The following is a 20,371-nucleotide window of genomic DNA, read 5'->3' on the forward strand; positions in this document are numbered from 1 at the left end:
ACTCTTCTTTCCCACACACACTTCTGCAGTTCCAGTCTGTGATCTTTGATCCGAGACCAGTAGTCAATAGTTGGGACTGGCCTCTCAACATGTATTATCGTCCCAATGTTATTTCCTTTTCTTGTTGCTTAGTTATGTCAAAATGTATGGCCAGTGCGCCAAATCTGATCTCCTGAACTACTAGCAGGCAAGGAAATTTGGGGGCATAGCTAATGAGGGGTGGGGCCTGAAGCAGAATCTGCAGTTCTGTTGCACGTGGCTTTTGGCAGCAGTGGAACGAGCTAAGGCTGCGGTGGCAAAGCCCTGTTTGCCCTACTGCTGTTTGGGTTGTCGCCACCACCATCACCACCGTTTGCCCCACAAGGACACCCTTAGTCCAGACCCAGTTCAGGACTTGGGATGAGTTTGACATCTTTGCTGTAGAGCATGGGTTCCCAAACTGTGATACACATACCCCTGGGGGTACGCAAGACATCTCTGAGGGGTACGTGGGAGAAGTTGTGTAATGGTGGATTTAATATTCATTATAATAGTAATTGGAATTTAAAGGGTTAAAATATAAAATGTGTGTTGGTAAGGGTACGCAGGCAGCTGGTAAAGAGGGTATGCAATAAGAAAAAGTTTGGGAACCTCTGCTCTAGAGGAAAGGATACTTTCTAACAAGTTTTCACACAAGGTTTGATTCCTGTCCCCTTTCTCAAGAGGCAAGGATTTTTATAGATGATATCTTTTATTAGACCAACTGCATAGTTGGCATAAAGTTAAACATGCTTCCGAATGCAAGGCATTCTTCATCAGGTCCCTGAAAGTAACATTTTGACATGGGTAACTGTGCTGACCTATACCTGTATTTACTATAGGATATTTTTTTCCAAATGTGAGAAGTCTTTGTAGCTCTAAGTGGCTTCAGTGTGTTTTTAATCCCTGAGGTACCGGAAAATTGAACTAGTAAAATTGGAGGTATTTTATTTTTATTATTTATTTGCATTTGTTTTAAGATAAATAGTTCTTGCTGATCAAGAACTGCAGCAATATGATGACCTTGGATAACTTTCAATTTCTCTCATTTTCTTCCAGTTTGATAATAAAATTAGTAGTCAGTGTATTTATATACCTCAATGGTTAGAACTCCTGTGTTTTTTCAATGGAGTCTTGATTTCGCAGGCTCATAAATGAACAACTGCAGAGATCCCTTGAAGATTTACAACATCGATTCTCTCTCAGAAAGGATGAACTCCAGTCAGCTCAAGAAGAAATTGCAAAGTTAGAGGAGAAAATAGGTAATCACTTAATGTCAAAATCATTTTTTTTTCTTTTTTTTTTTTTTTAATTGTTTTAATTTAAATTAGTGGATGCCTATTTTTTTTCTTACAGATAGGTTAAGCCAGAAAAGTGCTTCACAGGATGAGACAGTGAATGTACTCAGAAGTACCATTAGTGTCCTGGATAAAGAAAAGGACAGTCTTCAGGAAACTGTAGATGAAAAGACAGAAAGAATTGCATGTTTAGAGGATAACTTGGTTAACAAGGTATGTATAGGAACAGTACTACTTTGTACTTGATAAGCATGTTTTATGTAGGCTCACTTTTGAGACTTTAGTGCAGATAGCCTTTACAAAATTCTATTAATCACTGAACCTTATGTTAAATGGTATGAAGGGTCTTGTAATAACCCTGTGCCTTCCTAAGGATTAGTTTTATTAATTAATTCATCCTCTCGGCCCACCTGAAAGAGTAAGCTGGTTATTCATTTTACAAGTGACAGAGGAAGTTAGAAAGAAATTAGTCTCTTGTCTGTCATTCAGTCTGTAAAACTACTCAGAGTACAATCCCCTTACTACTAGTCATTTACTTTACTTGCAACTTTAGCTATATGTAGAGCTATTCATAATGCAACCAACCTTTCTACTAATTACCATATTTTCTCACATATAAACTGCCGCTGAATATAACATACATAAACACTTTGGTTTTTTAAAAGATATCATGAAGCAAAAAATCCCCCGTATGGTAGGTATCTGAATAGTAGCATCTAGGGAGCTGATCCTGTTCCCAGTTCCACATGCCAGAGGGGCTCAAAGGCTAATCCAGCATGCTGATTCTGGAGCCATGTGCCAAGTTTGACCTGTGTGGTAAGCCTGATCAGGTACAGCAGGTTTGGGACTACTACATGATGGATCCAACCTGGCATCTTGGACTCAGTTTGCTGGTTTTGACACAGCACATGACTCTGGAGCCAGGTCCCAGAGGGTCAGACCTAGCACTGCAGGTCTGGGGCTGTGTGATGGGTCAGACTCAGCATGCTGCGTCTGGCTACTGATCAGCCCCACATGCTGGCTGATCTGGTGCGTGAATGAGGAGGGAAGGTTTCCCTGAGTCTGGAAATTTTGGTGGTAGGGGGAGGGGTGTGGAAAGCAGTGACTGGGTTGTCTTTTCCTGCCTAGTGTAGGGGGACTAGACCTAGTGATCTACAAGGTCCCTTACAGCCCCTAACAATCTATGAACCTATAATTACCATGGCTGCCACAGCCTCAGTAAGTAATGCTGCTGCTTGGTACCCTTCGCCTGTGCTCCCTTCCAGTTTTCCCATGGGATCCCTTTCCTCGCATGTAATTTCCCGCAGCTGTTTTTTGGCGGAGGGAGAGAGAAGGTGCAGGTTATATTCAAGAAAGTGTGATATTTAGTTTAGCTACAAGCTGGTTTTTCATCTGCAAACTACAATTTGATTACGTATTTAATTTTATTGTAAGGATATTTTGAAATCTGATATTAAACCCATTATTTAGAGTCTGGCATGGTTAGTATTTTTTCTATGAAAAAATGCATTTAAAATAGCTGCATATTTAAAATAAAGTGATTGTAAATACTACCTTATAGTTCCCTTAGTTTATATTAACCAGGTATATTCCATGAGAACATGTAATTTACCTTTTTTTTCCATTTATTATCATAGGAAAAAACAATTGCTCATTTGAGACTAACTCTGTCAGAGCTAGAGTCCTCTATAGAGTAAGTAATAACTGAAATGATTTTATATTCATTATTGGTTTTATTTTTCTGAATTCAGTGTCTTCTGAAGAATAAAAGCACTAGCAGCCAGGCTTATTATTTGGTGAAATGTAGTTAACTGTATTTTCAGTCAAGTAAGGGAATATAATTGCATTAGTAGAAAATGTGTATGTCTGGTTTCAGAAGATAACACTCCTTTAATACCAGGGAAGGTATGCAAATAGACAACTAACATTAAGGCTGGCAACCTCATATATATTTTACTTTTCCAATAAGCACTTAATTGTAAGCTAAAAAGTGACATCATAAGTTTGATAGCGTGAGGTACCACATGCTCTTTTCTGTGTCAAATGGTACATTTTTATATTGGGGCATAACTGCCGTGTAAAGTACCATGTGCCATTAAACAGCAAATGTGTTCTTTCTTAGTGGTGGCAGCATTTCATGCTTGGATGAAATAATTTCTTTATCTATAATCCAAGAAGATATTTGAGGTTCTTGGGGATGGAAATTACCATATGAATTACTTAGTGATGATCCAGATCCAAACATTACCAAATCAGAGAGATGTTTAGATCAAGATTTTGATTTGTGGTATCAGATTCAGACTTCCCCAGAAATCAAGCCTATTTATACCTATGGTTTTGGTTCAGGCCCATCTCTAATAGAAATGAGATATTGTTATTGACTGGAAATGAAGGCCTTACTAATACTAGAGATAACCAATACATGACAGGTATGTGCACAGATCAAGAGCTCATCCAGCCTAAACTCATTCCCCATTCAGAATATTTGCCACTTCATTCTTAGATACCTCCACCGCATACATATCAGAGGGTCAGAGCTTTACCTAAACCTTGATGTGGTTGGTTTTTGTATGAAAAAAATGCTGCATTCCCTGCATTTCTTCATGACTCCATAACTTAATCTAGTTTCATTATGCATTTTCCATGTTGAGTTTGAACCCAAATTTTGGTGGGTTCATGGGACTACCGGTTAGAACAAATTATCTCCATTCAAAAATTGGATGTGGTACAGAAATCAGTGGCCGGTAAGAATTCTTGTGGGAATTATTTTGTTTATCCCAACCATGCAATTGGTCCAATAAAAGATATCATCCACAGCAGTGTTTGCCTTCCTCGTATTTCCTGGGCAATCACAGCAACCACTTTACCACAACAGTGTTACACAGAAATTAAACCAGTTTTACATTTTATATGGAAACACTGCATTATTTAAGTATAGCTATTGTGCTCCAAATTGATAGTCTACAGCGGGGGGTTCCCAAACTGTGGTATGCATACTCTTGTGGGTATGCAAGATATCTCTGGGGGGTATGCGGGATAATTTGGGTAATGACGGATGTAATTTTCTTAGTAATAATAATTGGCATTTAAGGAGTTAAAATATAAAATATATGCTGGTAGGGGTATGTGGGCAGCTGGTAAATCTGGAAGGGGGTATACAGTAAGAAAAAGTTTGGGGACCTCTGGCCTACAGACAATGCTATGCTTAGCTGGAAGTATGTAATGAGTGGAAAAAATTTTAGAATAATGGAAGTAATACCAAAAAAGCTCTAATTACATCTACTAATATTTTATTGTTCTTAAACTTGGATAGAAAACATTTTAGTTCAAAAGACTGCCAGTCTTTACCTGATGGATTTTTTTGTTCACTTTTCCATGTTTTCATGTTTAAGGAAACCCGTTTCTTGAATTATTATACCAAGAAATTTTCCAATGAATGACTCTTTCTGTTATATAATGACATGGATAGTAATGTTGACTTAGTGTTTTTCTGCAGTGATATAGTAACAAAACCCCCACCATTCTGAGAACCTTGTGCCTCTGGTGCTTTATGGATCTCAGTGTTAAACTGATCCATCAGTCTCATGTCAATTATTTCTTCCTTTAGGTTCTTGACTTTTTTTCTTTTTAAAAGTTAAATGTTTGTTTGAGGACCAGCTTAATTGGAAATTTGGTACACTGATACAAGAAGTATCTATGGCAAGAAAAACAGAACACATATATGCTTATGTATGAGTAGATATATAAATTAATATATAATTTACTTTTGTAATTTTATCACACTTCTTCACCCTTTCATTACCTCTTGAGCTTTCTATGGGAGGCTGTCTTTCTTTAGTACTAGACTCTGAGCACTGAAAATCTTAATGTCACACACCGGAGCCATGCGATCTGCATAACTGTGTTAGTTTATGGGTATCACAAGAATTGTAAGGCAGTAATTTTCTCTTAAAGCTTTTGCATGTTCAGAACTTTTGCCTAACACTGCAGCAGTATATGCTATAATATAAGCAGGGAAATTTTATTTAAGGTTTTCAAAATCACCCATTTGATAGCCAGCTAAAGGATGCGCTGAGTAACAAAGACCGTGAGATAGCTAGTCTGCGTCGCCAGTTTGATGCATCCCAGATAGAGCTTGCAGAAATGGGAAGAGTAAAGGAAATGGCTCTGAAGGAAAACAGACGATTACAAGATGATCTAGCTACAATGACCAGAGAAAACCAGGTATGAAGGTATTGCTTGTTACTGAAGTACTTTAAAGATTCTGCTTGCATATATTACTAAATCCAAACCTGTTGAACAGTTGGAACAGTTGATAATTCTTATTCTAGCAAATAATAACATAATAACAAACGTGTATAAATAAACATATTTAAATTGGTTTTAATGTGGCTAAATTGAAGACCTCATTTGATAAGCATATAGTGCAGTGAGTTCCTTTTCTTATCCTCTTAAATACCTAAAATTATTCTTGTTTTGTTACATTGTCATGTAATGTTATAGTTAAGAGAAACAGTTTTCATTCTAAACCATATTTCCCCAGAAAATCCTACCTTTCAGAAATCTGGTTTTGGTCCAGAACTGTAGCTAGTTTGTTGCCTCTGCTTATTCAAATATGATAAAGATTGTGTAGCCAGACTGCCCATCAGAGAACTTACATTGAGATAAGTGCTATAATGATTTGGAAGTGCATGTTTCTTAAATGGGCCATTGTACGTGTTGGATTTAATAAAGAATTCTGATCTATCCACATTTAAGGTGGAGATCGTTAAGGGCCTTGCTGACCGTTTGAGCTATTTCTTTTTTAAATTTTGCACTAGAGTTCAGGTATCAGAACAGCTAAATGAAACATGGTTCAGACAAAAAGATGGCCAGGGTGAAAAAGAAAATGTTTTAGGTTAAAATGCACTAGCCCCATTTTACCATGGTGTTTCATATAATACTTGCATGGAAAGATGATCTTCTGGTTGAGTTTGCCAGACAGCTTTTTAAAAACGGCTTTTTAAAAACATTAACAATGGTTTCCAATCTAGATAAAGGCTTCGTTATTAATAACGTTAATCCTAATGCTAAATTAAATTTGGATTTTAATTGCTGAAATAAAAAAAGGTCTAAACAAGTACTATGTCTGATCTAAAACAGTTTTCCAGCAGTATGTGACTGTTAGACCTTGTCTTCCCCTGTGGTGCCCTGGTGAACAAATGTTCTCCCAATTCTGATGCACACTCCTTATATACTTACTAGCCAATTGCCCTTCAAGAATGATGGGGAGGGGGAGGAGTGGGCAGGGATGGAGCCCTGCTCCCCTCCCCTCTGGACCCACTCCCCACTGTCCTCCTTCTCTTGGGGTCCAGGCCTGTTCCTCCTCTCCCCGCCACAGTGGTGGGGTGAGAGGAGAACTGGGCCCAGGCCTGATGCAGGAGAGGACTGGGTTGCCATAATGAGGGGGGGTGTGGGGGTGAGCAGCAGGCCCGGGCCAAAACTGGCAGCAGGGGAGGGGCTGACGCAGGGGGATGGGGAAGGAGTGGGACTGGGCCCGTTATAGGGGAGGAGGCCTGCTTTTCCCTTCCCACTGCCTTGTTGGGCTGGGTCAGCTGCTCCTCCCTCCCCCCCGCCCAAGGGTGGGGGGTGTTGGGCCAGACTTGCCGTTCCTCCCCCATGGCTACGTCGGGCCCTGCAGGCAATGACAGAAGAGGGGAGGGCTGGGGCCAGAACCAGTAGCCTTGTTTCCCCCCCCCCCGCGGCTTCCCGACTCTGCTCCCCCCTGCACTGCCGCCTTCATCACCGGGGCGGGGGGTGAGGCCAGCTCCGGTGGCCTCGCTCCATTGTTGACTCCTGCAGGGAGCTGGGCAGGGAGCTGGAAATTGAGTGCATAATGTGTATTGTACACTTCTGCACTTTGATGCCTCAGTTGCTTCTCAACTTGAAACAGAACTTCTGCTATTTGGAACATAGTGTTCTTGCCTGTTTGTGTTTTCTTTACAGCATGGTTGTCCAACTGGCAGCCTGTGGTCTTCATGTGACCCACAAGTGGCTCATGCAGCCTGCAGACCTCTGCAGGCACCTTACTCACTGCTGTGTGGTAGGGAGGGCCCAGAGTTGCAGGGAGGCACAACTGGTGCTGCTGGTGGGAAGAGGCCACATTCTGCCAATGCTGCCATGACCCTGCTGCACTGTCCCTGTGCCCTGAATGCCATATCATGTACCATCCTGTCACTCCTACCCCTGTGGATCATGCCCAGCCACCTCCCCCTCTCCTGCAGTGGGTAAGGCAGCAGAAGCAGGAGGAGGGAATGGAAGCCTGGAGCCGCTAAAACAGTGGAGGCAGGATTGTCTAGACCGAGAGCCCTGGGACTGCAGGTTAATCCCTTGGAGGCTGCATGTGGTCCACAGGCTGCCAGTTGGGCAGCAGTTTGTTAATAGACATTATATATTTGATGGCAATGGTAAAGGTGGCTTTATCCATAAATGAAGCTATAATGACTCCAACCAGACTCATATGGCTGACTCCAGCCATGTTTATCTATACTGTGTGGAAGTTGCTCAGAAATGTAGGTCCCATCAGGAAGGGTGATGGCATTACAACAACCACATTACATTTTTCTCTTTGGTAGTGACAGCAGTAAATAATAAAACATGTCATTTAAGAACTTGCCAAGGACACAGAACAACCAAAGCAAGACTTACTGCAGAGGAGAGCTTATTTCTCTGTGAGCCTTTACTTCAGGGTGTCCAACTATCAGCCCTCCAAACACCAGTTTATTTTCTAGTCTGTGAGTCTGTACTCTTTCATAGATAAGCTTCTTCTCACCTCTACTGATAACTTTGCTTAACTGGTATCAGAGGACCTGATGATGGCAAAACCAGTGTGAAGGTGGCTTTGGACATGTCTGATGCATTCCTCTGCCCTGTGGCAAATACTATGATAATGTGGGGGTTGTGCTGGAGGCAGGAGGCTGAATGTCCTTGGGATGTCCAAAATAACAATGGTAGGGCCAGCACTTAAGAGCTTGGAGCTGTTGAGTACCAAACCAAGTGAGGCTGAATTCTTAGAATCAAACAAGTCTCTGCTCCCTAAAAGTAAAGAGAGGCAACATTCTGTGCAACTCTCCTCTTAGGAACTTTATAGGAAGGGGCAACTTCTACATAGGAGACAGTAGCCCTCATTAACAGTGTAGTTATTTTACCTCATCTTGAGTGTGTCTACACATGCATTTAATGCAGCTGAATAAACTCCAGTGCAGTTCATACTGGAGTTTATTGCTCCTGGGTGCTCGTTTGCATGTGCACTTTGGATTGCAACATGTTGAGCTGGGGTGGAGTAGGGGAGCCAGGGGGTCAGCCTGCCAGCTTGGGGCTGCTCGGACCTGGCTCAGTGTGCTGCGGAGGGGCTGGCTAGGGCACAAGAGTGCTTCAGTGTGGGGCTAGCCAGCAGAAAGCCCCCGCACTGAAGCACTCTCATGACCTAGCCAGCCCTGTCAGCGTCTGCACATGCATTGTGGCAAAGTAAATAACTCCACCGTAGCATAGTACTTGTATTTGGTAGTACTAACCTATGGTGGAGTTAATTTGTTTAGTCCAGCCTAATAGCTTTGCACGTGTAGATTGGTGGTGCTTTACAGTGGAGTAAACTAGGCAACTCCGAGGTAGGTGTCTAGTGTAGATGCACCTCATGCATCACAAACTACTGCTGTAATGGGGTTGTTGAGTGATTCTTATGATCTCCAAGCATCCTGGACCAGATGTACATTTTGGAAACTACTTAGCCATTGCAGTTACATGTGGGCTGCTTATTTCCATGGACTAGTGGGTTCTGGACAGTACCTTAACTGGTTCAGTTTGAAGCATACTCCTTTTTTGGGGGACCCTTCTCATGAGATTTCACTAAAACAAGAAGTGCCCTTCCCTATCTCAGTGGAAGTAATAAAAGAGGTCAGCACCTTGGAGAAGGCTCAACCCCAGTTACTTTCTAATCCTCAGAAGGAAAGCAGCATAGTGACTAACTTGGACATGAATAAATAGATCATTAATCCACAATCTGAAGTGCAAAATGGTAAGGTTAATCACCATAATCTCTTTCCTGGAGTTTGAATTGTTTGCATCTTTTAGCCTTCATGACACCTTTCACATTTCCATTGTACTTCCATACAAAACTTTTAAGGATTGTGGTAGATCAAAACTGCTAGCAGTCGTGCTGGACGTAGTCTTTCTGGACTTTAGGAAGGCCTTTGACACTGACTCTCACCCCATTCTCGTTAAAAAATTAGGAGATTGTGGTGTCAATGCCTACACAGTCAGATGGGTTGTCAATTGGCTAGAGGGCCGTACCCAGAGAATGGTGGTGGATGGGTCATTTTCGACCTGGAGGGGTGTGGGCAGTGGGGTCCCCCAGGGCTCGGTCCTTGGGCCCGCTCTGTTCAACATCTTCATCAGCGACTTGGACGAGGGGGTGAAAAGCACCTTGTTCAAATTCGCATATGACACCAAGATGTGGGGAGAAGTGGACACGCTAGAAGGGAGGGACAGGCTGCAATTGGATCTGGACGTGTTACTGGAGTGGGCGGATGAGAATAAGATGGGATTCAATACTGACAAGTGCAGTACTGCACCTGGGGATAAAGAACCAGCAGCATACCTACAGGCTGGGGAACTCCCCTCTCATCAGCACAGAGGCAGAAAAGGATCTTGAAGTCATTTATAGACTCCAAGATGAACATGGGCTGCCAATGTGGGGATGCAGTCAGGAAAGCTAACTGCACCTTGTCATGCATCCACAGATGCATCACAAGCAGGTCCAAGGAGGTGATCCTCCCCCTCTATATGATATTGGTCAGGCCACAGTTAGAGTACTGTGTCCAGTTGTGGGTGCCACACTTCGGGAGGGCTGTGGACGACATGGAGAGGGTCCAGAGGAGGGCCACTTGCATGATCGGGGCAACAGGGCAGGCTGTACGAGGAGAGGTTACGGGACATGAACCTTTTCAGCCTCCACAAGAGAAGGCTGAGAGGGGATCTGGTGGCCATCTATAAACTGGCCAAGGGAGACCCGCAGGCAGTGGGAGAGTCCCTGTTCCCCCGAGCACTACTGGGAGTAACAGGGAATAATGGCCATAAGTTGATGGAGTAGATTCAGGCTAGATATCAGGAGGCACTACTTCATTGTCAGGGCGGCTAGGAGCTGGAACCAACTTCCAAAAGAAGTGGTGCTGGTTCCTACCCTGGGGGTCTTTAAACGGAGGCTAGATAGACACCTTGCCGGGATCGTTTGACCCCAGCATTCTTTCCTGCCCATGGCAGGGGGTCGGACTTGATGATCTGCTTAGGTCCCTTCCGACCCTACCAACTAGGAAACTATGAAGTTTTGCCTATTGGCTTGTTGAGAGCCCTGAGGATATCCACCCAGGTGCTGTGCTGTAGTAGCTACTCACCTCAGAAAAGACAATGTATTTCCTATATGATTAGTAGAACTAGGCAGATTTTACAAATGTCCTTTATGCGCAATGGATTTTTTCCTCAAAACATATTCTACAACTGGAGTGTCAATCTGTTAACTGCAGTGAGAGCTTGGCTTGTCCTTAGTTGACCACCTGACCTTATGCTTGAAGGTGCATTGTTACTCCAGTGCATGCAGGAATGACTAACACAAGGGGTGTGTGTGTGTGGGGGTGTGTGTGTGTGTGTGTGTGTGTGTGTGTGTGTGTGCGCGCGCGCACCAGATAAATATATGCGTATATATGATTATTCTTCAAGGACAGGAAGTCTTTCCCTTCTTGAAGTGGCGGAGAGAGAAAGTAAACATTCACAAAGCAGTTGCCTTTGCTCCTCACTTTTCTTGTCCAAAACAGCTGTTTCACTTTGTTAGTCTTCTGATTTCAGTTGTAAGTATTAGTTTTAAATCAGTGTAACTAGAGACCTAGTAAAGGTTCTCAACTGAATTCCATCAGTTATGTTAGTTCTCCCTGCCCGTTTCAATCAATTCAGTCAAGCAAATAGATAGAATATATGTGAAATCAGATTGACTAAGAAAGTTACTCCAAAACAAAATAAAGTAAAATCTAGGGCATCTTAATGTGCTTATTTTAATTTAGCATAATACAATGCTTTGTTTTCATATAATCTCTTTAGGCAATCAATACTGATTTGGAAGAAGCAATCCATGAAAAGGAAGATATGAAAACTAGAGTTCATAATTATATAACTGAAGTCTCTAAATTTGAAAGCTTAATATCTTCAAAGGTGAGGAAATAATTTGTATATTAGTGTTATTGTTTTAAATAAATGTATCCTGCCTCAAGCATGAAATAAATGTTAAGTAGCGTACAGTAAACTAGAGTTTATAGATGTACATTTTTCACATCATTTGCACAGATTTCTATTTTTATTTTTTTGCTAGAAATGTATGCAAATCCTATTTGATCAGGCATTCATACATTCTGGTATGTATCAAACTTCATTTAAAATTCTTTAAATTCACTCCAGTAATAGAGAAGGGAAAGTATCTCCAAAGTTATGTGCTTAGAACTTAGAACAGAAGTTTAAATTACAGTTTCTGAAAAAAACATAAAAATATTATATGTGTATTTGAGCCAATACCTATATTTTAAGTTTTTGTAACAGATTTTTGTCAGATTTAGGAGGATGGTTTTATTGTCTTTTTAGAGGTATGGATAGCAGGCAAGGAGTATTAAGATTAAATGTGTTCACTAAGGCTGTGAACAGACATGCATTTGAGGTGCTCCAAATCCTGGGGTGATTTGTGTTCAGTGCACTTCACCACCATGCAGAGGTACCACCATTACCTGGACCTGCGAAGACCCAATGGGGCTAGAGACCAGGAATTCCTGCATGCCTCTTGGCCTTCAGTCTCAAGAGGTTTCCAAGAAAGCTGCGTGCACAGAAGAGTGCTCACTGGCTCTCTGCCTTGCTTCTCCTGCTCCCACACCTGGTTAGCTTTTTGGATGCCAGAGGATTTCTGGAGAATGCAGATATTTCAGGAAGTGCTTAAAAATGTTCCTTCTTTTTTCTGAGGGTAATTTTTTTAATCATTTGGCTGAACTTTTGTACTCTCACTGTTTGGAGAGTTTCAAAGGCATTTTGAATTAGGGATGGCAAGCTGGTCAATTGACTGGTCAAATATTGTCAATTGACTGAATATTTTTTTGACTGGTCAAAGATTATAGCAATTTTGCAAAAAAAACCCCTATTTATTTGTAATTTTATTGACAGAAATTTTTTTTTTGATACATTTCTTAATGGAAAATTCATGGGGTTTCTGTGTGTCATTTGGACCTATTAGCAATTTTTTACAATTTTTGACTGGTCAGTTGACCAAATTTCATTTGATTGGTCAAACACCCAACCCTACCTGGAATACTTCAAACAACTTGTCTGTCCAGGGCCAACGTCTTGATTGCTAGCTCTTGATTTTCCAAAGTATTTAGCACTTGATGTGTTCATAGAATGGCTCCCAGTAACTTTAGTTGTGAGTGCTCAGAACTTCTGCAGATTAGATCCTGAGGTTTCAGTTCATATAGAAACACATAATCAGTGACCGCTTATGAAAAGTTCGGCTTAAGTGACTTGCCCACATTTATAGAGGGACTCTGTATCACACAGCAATAAAATTCAGATATAAATCACTTGTCTTAATCAGGAAAATATCCCTTCTTTTCTTAAAGGCAAGGCCTTTTTGTGAAACTTTTATTAGACCAAGTGTATATAGTTGAACAAGCTTTGAGCATCAGTACCCTTGCTCAGGTCTGAAAGAGAAACAGACACAGACTTGCCTGGATGTCATAGAAGACTCAGTGCAAATGCAGTGTGCTTGGACAGATAGAGGAGAGATGTGAACTGGGAGTGAAGAGCTGTGAACAAGAACAATTTGTGTAAAACAAATGTAGTAGAATTAGGTAATCTACCATATTTACTTGAATATAAGATGAGGTTTCTCCCCCAGTCAGCATGGGGGAAAAAGGTCCTTCCTCTTATGTTCAATATATGAAGTGGAGGGGGGAGCAGGCAGCTGCTGGGGCTCTGACTCTGATCCTAGATCGGGGCCAGAATCAGACCCACAGCAGCTTCTGCCCCCCCCCCTTCCCCCCAACACACCCTCTGCAGCTTCTGCCACCACACCCATCCCATTCCATTTCATTCCCATTACTGTCAGGCACAGTTTAGCTCTGGTTCGGGCTGGGGTCTCTCCCAGGCATGGAGCAGACAAGCTCCTTGCCCTACTCAGCCAATCAGCAGTGCTACCATTGTTGCATCACCTGCCCAACCAATCAGCAGCGCTGACACTGCCACATGGCCAGGCAAGGACTGACCTTCCACATGCCGTGCTGTGGGACAGACAAGCCTGAGTGGCAACTGATAGCAAGGGGGGCAGGGAAGAGGCAGAGGCTGTGTGCTCTGGGACAGAGTGGCCTGAGTAGCAATCAACAGCAAGGATTGGGGGTGGGGAGTAGGGGAAGAGGCAGAGACAGGGGGAGGGGAAGAGGCTCTGGGGAACTGTAGGTGGCGGAGGGGGGGCAGGAAAGCTGCAGGGAGAAATGTGTGTAGCAGAGGGCAAAGGGGCCACCTGACCACTCTAGCCACTGCTTACTCTGCTGTAACAGTGAGGGGAGGAGGGGAGAATCAAGACATCTTTCCAATACATAGGTTCTATGCCTGGAAAATTATAACAAATTTATAAATGTTTCATATATAAAATCTAATTATTGGAGGGGTTGTCTTGTATTCAGAGTTGTCTTATATTCCAGGAAATATGGTAGTTAGTAGTAGAGGGAGACATTCAGGATTACCTGGGGGGGATAGTTATTATCTGTGAAGTGCAGTAAGATGATTGGCAGTATATATAAGGTCTTTTCCTGAGCATGTGTTTTCTGAGATTTTTCAAGAGTTTTATCTGCACAGAGCAGGGACAGAGGTTAATCTTCAGCTCGCTCACCCAAACCTGAAACTCTAGCTGCTGCTAGACTGGTTTCCATAGTGGGTAGATCTATGATTTTGAAAAGCTTTAAAGGCTGTGAAATGGAAAAAGCTGTGAAATAGGAAGAGAGACTAGGAGTAGCGAAAAGACTGATAAATTATCAAAAGAAAGGTTAGCTTGGTTGGTGGACCATCAAGACCATTCAAAAGGTGATAGATTGCTAACACCTGTGGAGTGAAGAACAATTAGCCATTAAGCCAGTTGATTACCTCAGCTGCCTGAATAGAAATGTCACTGTTGCTGCAAGCAGGAATTAAAGCTAGAGCACAAGTTACAGTATATTCTAGGCAGAAAATCATCTTCCCTGCTTAGGACATGAGCGGGGAGGCTGATTTTGGGGATAGTAGATACCATAGTATGTTTTTTTTTGTAGTGTCATTGTTAAATGTAGAACACCTACATCAAACCTTATCTGTTGTCTCTGTTCTTTTGCCTGATAAAAATACTTTTGTCTAATAAAAACAATATTGGGTGACTGTGCCTGAGAGGCCGTTATTGCCTGCAACTTGCAAATGAATAAAGACACCTAGTCTCTTCAGGGAAGACAAAGATGAATGCTTACATACAAAGTTAGAAACGTGGAGAAAGCTACCATCTTCCTCTGAAGTGGTATTATAGAAGGCACAAGGAGGAAGGAACCTATCCTAGTACACATTTATTTTAGAGCAACTGATTCTGTTTCAACTAGGAACAAGAAAATCGAGAATTGTTAGAACAGTTCCGAATGCTCCATGGTCAAGCTGAGGACTGGGAAGTCAAGGCTCATCAAGCAGAGGGAGAAAGCAGCTCAATACGACTGGAGCTTCTCTCTGTAGATTCTGATAGAAGACATCATCGAGAGAGAGTGGAATTATTAGAAAAAGAAATTCAAGAGGTAATAACTAATCCTATTAAAATTTATTATGGAATGTAGGTTTTGGTAGGTGGTTTTCTTTCTAAATAAAATTTATATTATACTTGCATGAAAATGAACTTTTATCCTTCTATTCTTTTGTCAGATGTAGGCACAAAATATATATATAACACAATTCTGGCTGAAACTGGGTGCCCTTGCCCTTCCCCCTTTCCTCCCTTCCCCCGGTCTCCCACTACCCTAGCAAAGGATTTTGAAATCTTTTGAACATTGTTTTTTCTTTTTAGCTCTTTGTAGATCTGTGCAGTTTGCCAGTACAATGTTAGTCTGCTTTTGAGAACCTTTTAGGCCCCTGGCATGCATTTGTCAACAAATTATGACTCCTGCCATATCACATGTGTATTGCAGGAGATGCAGCTTTGGGATCAGGAATCAGATCACAGTTTTGCCCTTTCTACTTGCATCTGCATGCCTTACCACTCCTCCCCTAGAGACCCTAGTCTTGCCCCTGCCCCTCCCCCCACACCGCTTCTCCCTCTCTCTCCCCCTCTGTCACACTACTCCTTACCTTTGCTTCATATCAGCAGGCTCCATCTCTGCTTCAACCTGGGGCAGAGAGCATGGCTCTGGTCTGTCCTGTAGCAGTGGCGTGGAGCTGGCATTGCTGCTTCAGCCTGGCCCCATAACAGCAGTGCTGGCTGTATGATGCTGCTGGTATGGAACCAGGCTGGAGCCATGCTCTGTGCCCCAGGTTGCATTAGGGACAGAGCTGCCAGTGTGGAACAAAGTGGGGTGGAGGGCAGACAGGTTGGGGAGGAGACTTTGGAGGGGGAAGATGGGAGGAAGGTGGGGATCTAAGGTTGTAGGTGGGGCAGAAACAGCAGAGAAGAGGGGGAAACGGAATTGAAACAGCCTGAGTCTTCAGGGTGGGGAGTTTAGGGACAATGATGGGGGGCAAGTTGTGGGGGGTGGGACAGGCAGCTGGGAGCAATCTGCCTGCCCCACTGTCTGCTCTGCAGTACCTCCTCTGTTACTGCTCCCCCACCATGTGCCCCCTTATTGCCTCCCACAGTTTGTCCCCCACCTCCTGCCCCCCCCGATCACCTCTCCCCCTACCACCTGCAGTGGGGCAGCAGGGGCTGGGGCAAATTTAAGCTGATCCTCCAATAATTATATTCCATACATGGAAAATTATAATTTATAAATTTTCCATGTGTTGGAATCTAATTATTGGGTGGTTGTCTTGCATTCAGGGCTGTCATGTATTCAGGCAAATACAGGCAGTCCTTGGACTTGCAACACAATTGGTTCCTGAAAACTATAGATTCATAGATTCATAGATGTTAGGGTCGGAAGGGACCTCAATAGATCATCAAGTCCGACCCCCTGCATAAGCAGGAAAGAGTGCTGGGTCTAGATGACCCCAGCTAGATACTCGTCTAACCTCCTCTTGAAGACCCCCAGGGTAGGGGAGAGCACCACCTCCCTTGGGAGCCCGTTCCAGACCTTGGCCACTCGAACTGTGAAGAAGTTCTTCCTTATGTCCAGTCTAAATCTGCTCTCTACTAGCTTGTGGCCATTGTTTCTTGTAACCCCCGGGGGCGCCTTGGTGGATAAATCCTCACCAATTCCCTTCTGTGCCCCCGTGATGAACTTATAGGCAGCCACAAGGTCGCCTCTCAACCTTCTCTTGCGGAGGCTGAAAAGGTCCAGTTTCTCTAGTCTCTCCTCGTAGGGCTTGGTCTGCAGGCCCTTGACCATACGAGTTGCCCTTCGCTGTACCCTCTCCAGGTTATCCGCATCCTTCTTGAAGTGTGGCGCCCAGAATTGCACGCAGTACTCCAACTGCGGTCTGACCAACGCCCTATAGAGGGGAAGTATCACCTCCCTGGACCTATTTGTCATGCATCTGCTGATGCACGATAAAGTGCCATTGGCTTTTCTGATGGCTTCGTCACACTGCCAGCTCATGTTCATCTTGGAGTCCACTAGGACTCCAAGATCCCTTTCCACTTCTGTGCCACCCAGCAGGTCATTCCCTAGGCTGTAGGTGTGCTGGACATTTTTCCTCCCTAGGTGCAGCACTTTGCATTTCTCCTTGTTGAACTGCATCCTGTTGTTTTCTGCCCACTTGTCCAACCTATCCAGGTCTGCCTGCAGCTGTTCCCTGCCCTCCGGCATGTCCACTTCTCCCCATAGCTTTGTGTCATCTGCAAACTTGGACAGAGTACATTTCACTCCCACGTCCAAGTCGCTGATGAAGACATTAAAGAGTATCGGTCCAAGGACCGAACCCTGCGGGACCCCACTGCCCACACCCTTCCAGGTCGAGACCGACCCATCTACCACGACTCTTTGGGTGCGACCCTCTAGCCAATTCGCCACCCACCGGACTGTGCAGTCATCCACATCACAGCCTCTTAACTTGTTCACCAGTATGGGGTGGGATACCGTATCGAAGGCCTTCCTGAAGTCTAAGTATACGACATCCACCCCTCCTCCTGTGTCCAGGCGTTTCGTAACCTGGTCATAGAAAGAGACTAGGTTGGTCAGGCACGATCTGCCCGCCACAAACCCATGCTGGTTTCCCCTCAGCATAATTTGCCCTGCCGGGCTCTCACAAATGTGAGCCTTGATAATTTTTTCAAAGACTTTACCAAGGATGGAGGTGAGACTGACTGGCCTATAGTTGCCCGGGTCCTCCTTCCTCCCCTTTTTGAAAATGGGGACCACGTTAGCCCTTTTCCAGTCCTCCGGGACTTGGCCCGTGCGCCACGAGCATTCGAATATTCCCGCCAGTGGCTCTGCAATGATGTCGGCCAGTGCCTTCAGCACCCTCGGATGGAGCCCATCCGGGCCTGCCGACTTAAAGGCATCCAGTTCTTCCAAGTGACTCTGCACCACCTCAGGATCTGTGTATGGAAGTCTGGCGCCTTGCTGCTGCCTCTCTACAACCCCAGTGAGAGACTTGTTGTGCCCCTCACTTAGGAACACTGAGGCAAAGAACTCGTTGAGGAGTTCAGCCTTGTCCCCCCTATCTGTCACCAATTGTTTCTGCCCATTTAGCAGCGGTCCTATTCCTCCCTGGGCCTTCCTTTTACTCCCAATATATCTAAAAAACAATTTCTTGTTGTCCTTTACTTGGGTTGCCATCCTCAGCTCCATGGTAGCTTTGGCCCGCCTTACTGCCTCCCTACAAGCACGAGCAGAGGAGGTATATTCATCTTTAGTGATCTCACCCTGTTTCCACTTTTTATGTGCTCCCCTTTTGGCCCTTAGGCTGCCCTGGATTTCTCTGGTCAGCCATGGAAGCCTCCTGGCCCCTTTCCCTCTTTTGCCTCACTCGGGGATCATCTTGCTTTGTGCCCGAAGGATCGTTTCCTTTAGGCACAGCCACCCTTCTTGGGCACCCATCCCATCAAAACTCCTACTCTGCAGTGCTTCCTTGACTAATCGCCTGAGTGCATTGAAATCAGCTTTCCTAAAGTCAAGCACTTTCACCCTACTAGTTACCTTACCCACTCGCCGTCTTATGTTGAATTCTATTATAAGGTGATCACTGTCTCCCAGATAGCTACCCATCTGGAGGTCCCCTATCATGTCATCTCCCGTTGCCAATACCAGATCCAGTATGGCATTCCCCCTAGTGGGACCATTCACCTCCTGTGTCAGGTGGAGGGTCCTGTACACAAGTTAGAAACCTGCGTGAGCGATGGGACCTTGCTGTCTGCGTCTCCCAGCAGATGTCCGGGTAGTTTAGGTCCCCCATGACTACCGCCTCTTTAGCTTTTATGGTCTCCGAGAGTTGCCTCAGGAGCCCCGCATCTATTTCTTCCCCTTGGTGTGGGGGTCTGTAACAGACCCCTACCACCAAATCCCTTTCTCCTTGCCCCCCATGTAGCCTAACCCACAATCCTTCTACTTCCTCAACCTCTGGGAGGATGAGAACCTATGTCTTAAGTCGAAACGTTGTTACTCGGAACCAATTTTCTCATAAGAAACAATGCTATAAATGGGGGATTGGTTCCTGAACCAAAGCCCGATACCCTATTTTCACCAAAAGTACCCCAGAATTTTGTACTCGATCAATTATAGATGAGTAATATAGCTACAATTTAATGTATTTATATTGTAAATAGCAATCGTATTGATTTGGAAGGACTTCTTTGAGGTGACTTCGCTGGATTTTTTGAAGGGTTCTTGGTTGGAGTCTTATCAGGAGTCTTGGCTTCAGGTTTTTCTGGAGTCTTGTCTGCTTTCTTAAAGGAAGTGTTCAAGGAAGTTTGGACAGATGTTCTCCAGAGAGATGAGCAACGCAGTGAACTTGTTCGCTGGTGTGGCGTTGGATCAGTTCAAGCGTTGTAAAGTCGAAACTGACATGATAAAGTTGAAACAGGGTGTCAATTTATAAACGTTGCAAGTGCAAAACATTGTAAGTCGAGGATTGCCTTTATGGTAATTTTAGAAGTGGGAAACAAATATGTAACATTTGCTGTAGTGAATCTAATGCTAAGGACAGTAAAACTACAATGTGTCTTCTGAAAGCTACAGAAAGACCCATAATTAGCTTTGTTTGGTTTAATTTTTTCATTTAGTTTCTTCTGTATTCCTTTCTGGAGTTACTTTAGAGTTGCCTTTACATTTTCTTAGCATACGAAAGGGGCAGAGTTGCTGTTTATCGGCTGCCCTGGTGCATCTGGGAATATATGCTGATCAGAATAGATCTGGCACACTGGGTACATCTGCACCTCCTTAGTACGAGTGACAGAATCAGAAGGCAGATTATGACTGAATGATAGTTTCTGCCTGTCTACTCCTAGGAACCTACCTAAATCATGGTGAAAGTTTGCAGCACAGCCGTGCCTTTAATCTCCCTCTTTTTGCCATATGCACCCTTTTCCTGCCTCCCAGCCACATGTCCAACAAGCAATTAATTCGGCAATTTTTGCCTCTTGACCACTCGGGGGGGGGGGGGGGGGGGGCTAGGTGTGCATAGTGAAAAAAGCAAGATTAAAGATGCTGCTGCGCAGTGAACTTCCACCACAATTTAGGTAGGCCCCTAGTCATCTAGGCCAGGGGGTGCTCAACCCCTAGCCTGCAGGCCAGACGTGGCCTTCAAAGCCATAGCTTCTGGCCCATGGGGCTCTCCACGAGTCAGGAAATGTAGTTACTGGAGAACAGTGGCAATTAATACCGCTACCCTTCCCCCATTGG

The 20,371-nt window shown here is 43.9% G+C and overlaps 1 protein-coding gene across 5 annotated transcripts in view; it reads left to right on the forward strand.

The window, feature by feature from the left end:
• The window catches only part of CEP135 (centrosomal protein 135), a 73,639-nt gene that overhangs the window by 35,175 nt on the left and 18,093 nt on the right, over positions 1-20,371 (forward strand). For all 5 annotated transcript variants that reach the window (XM_019481255.2, XM_014594892.3, XM_019481258.2 and 2 more), the window contains 6 exons: positions 1,165-1,280; positions 1,375-1,529; positions 2,954-3,009; positions 5,372-5,540; positions 11,442-11,552; positions 14,993-15,178. In XM_019481255.2, coding sequence (XP_019336800.2) covers positions 1,165-1,280; positions 1,375-1,529; positions 2,954-3,009; positions 5,372-5,540; positions 11,442-11,552; positions 14,993-15,178 — 793 coding nt within the window. The remainder of the gene's footprint in view (positions 1-1,164; positions 1,281-1,374; positions 1,530-2,953; positions 3,010-5,371; positions 5,541-11,441; positions 11,553-14,992; positions 15,179-20,371) is intronic.

Source organism: Alligator mississippiensis, chromosome 2, assembly GCF_030867095.1.
Source record: "Alligator mississippiensis isolate rAllMis1 chromosome 2, rAllMis1, whole genome shotgun sequence".
NCBI lineage: Eukaryota > Metazoa > Chordata > Crocodylia > Alligatoridae > Alligator > Alligator mississippiensis.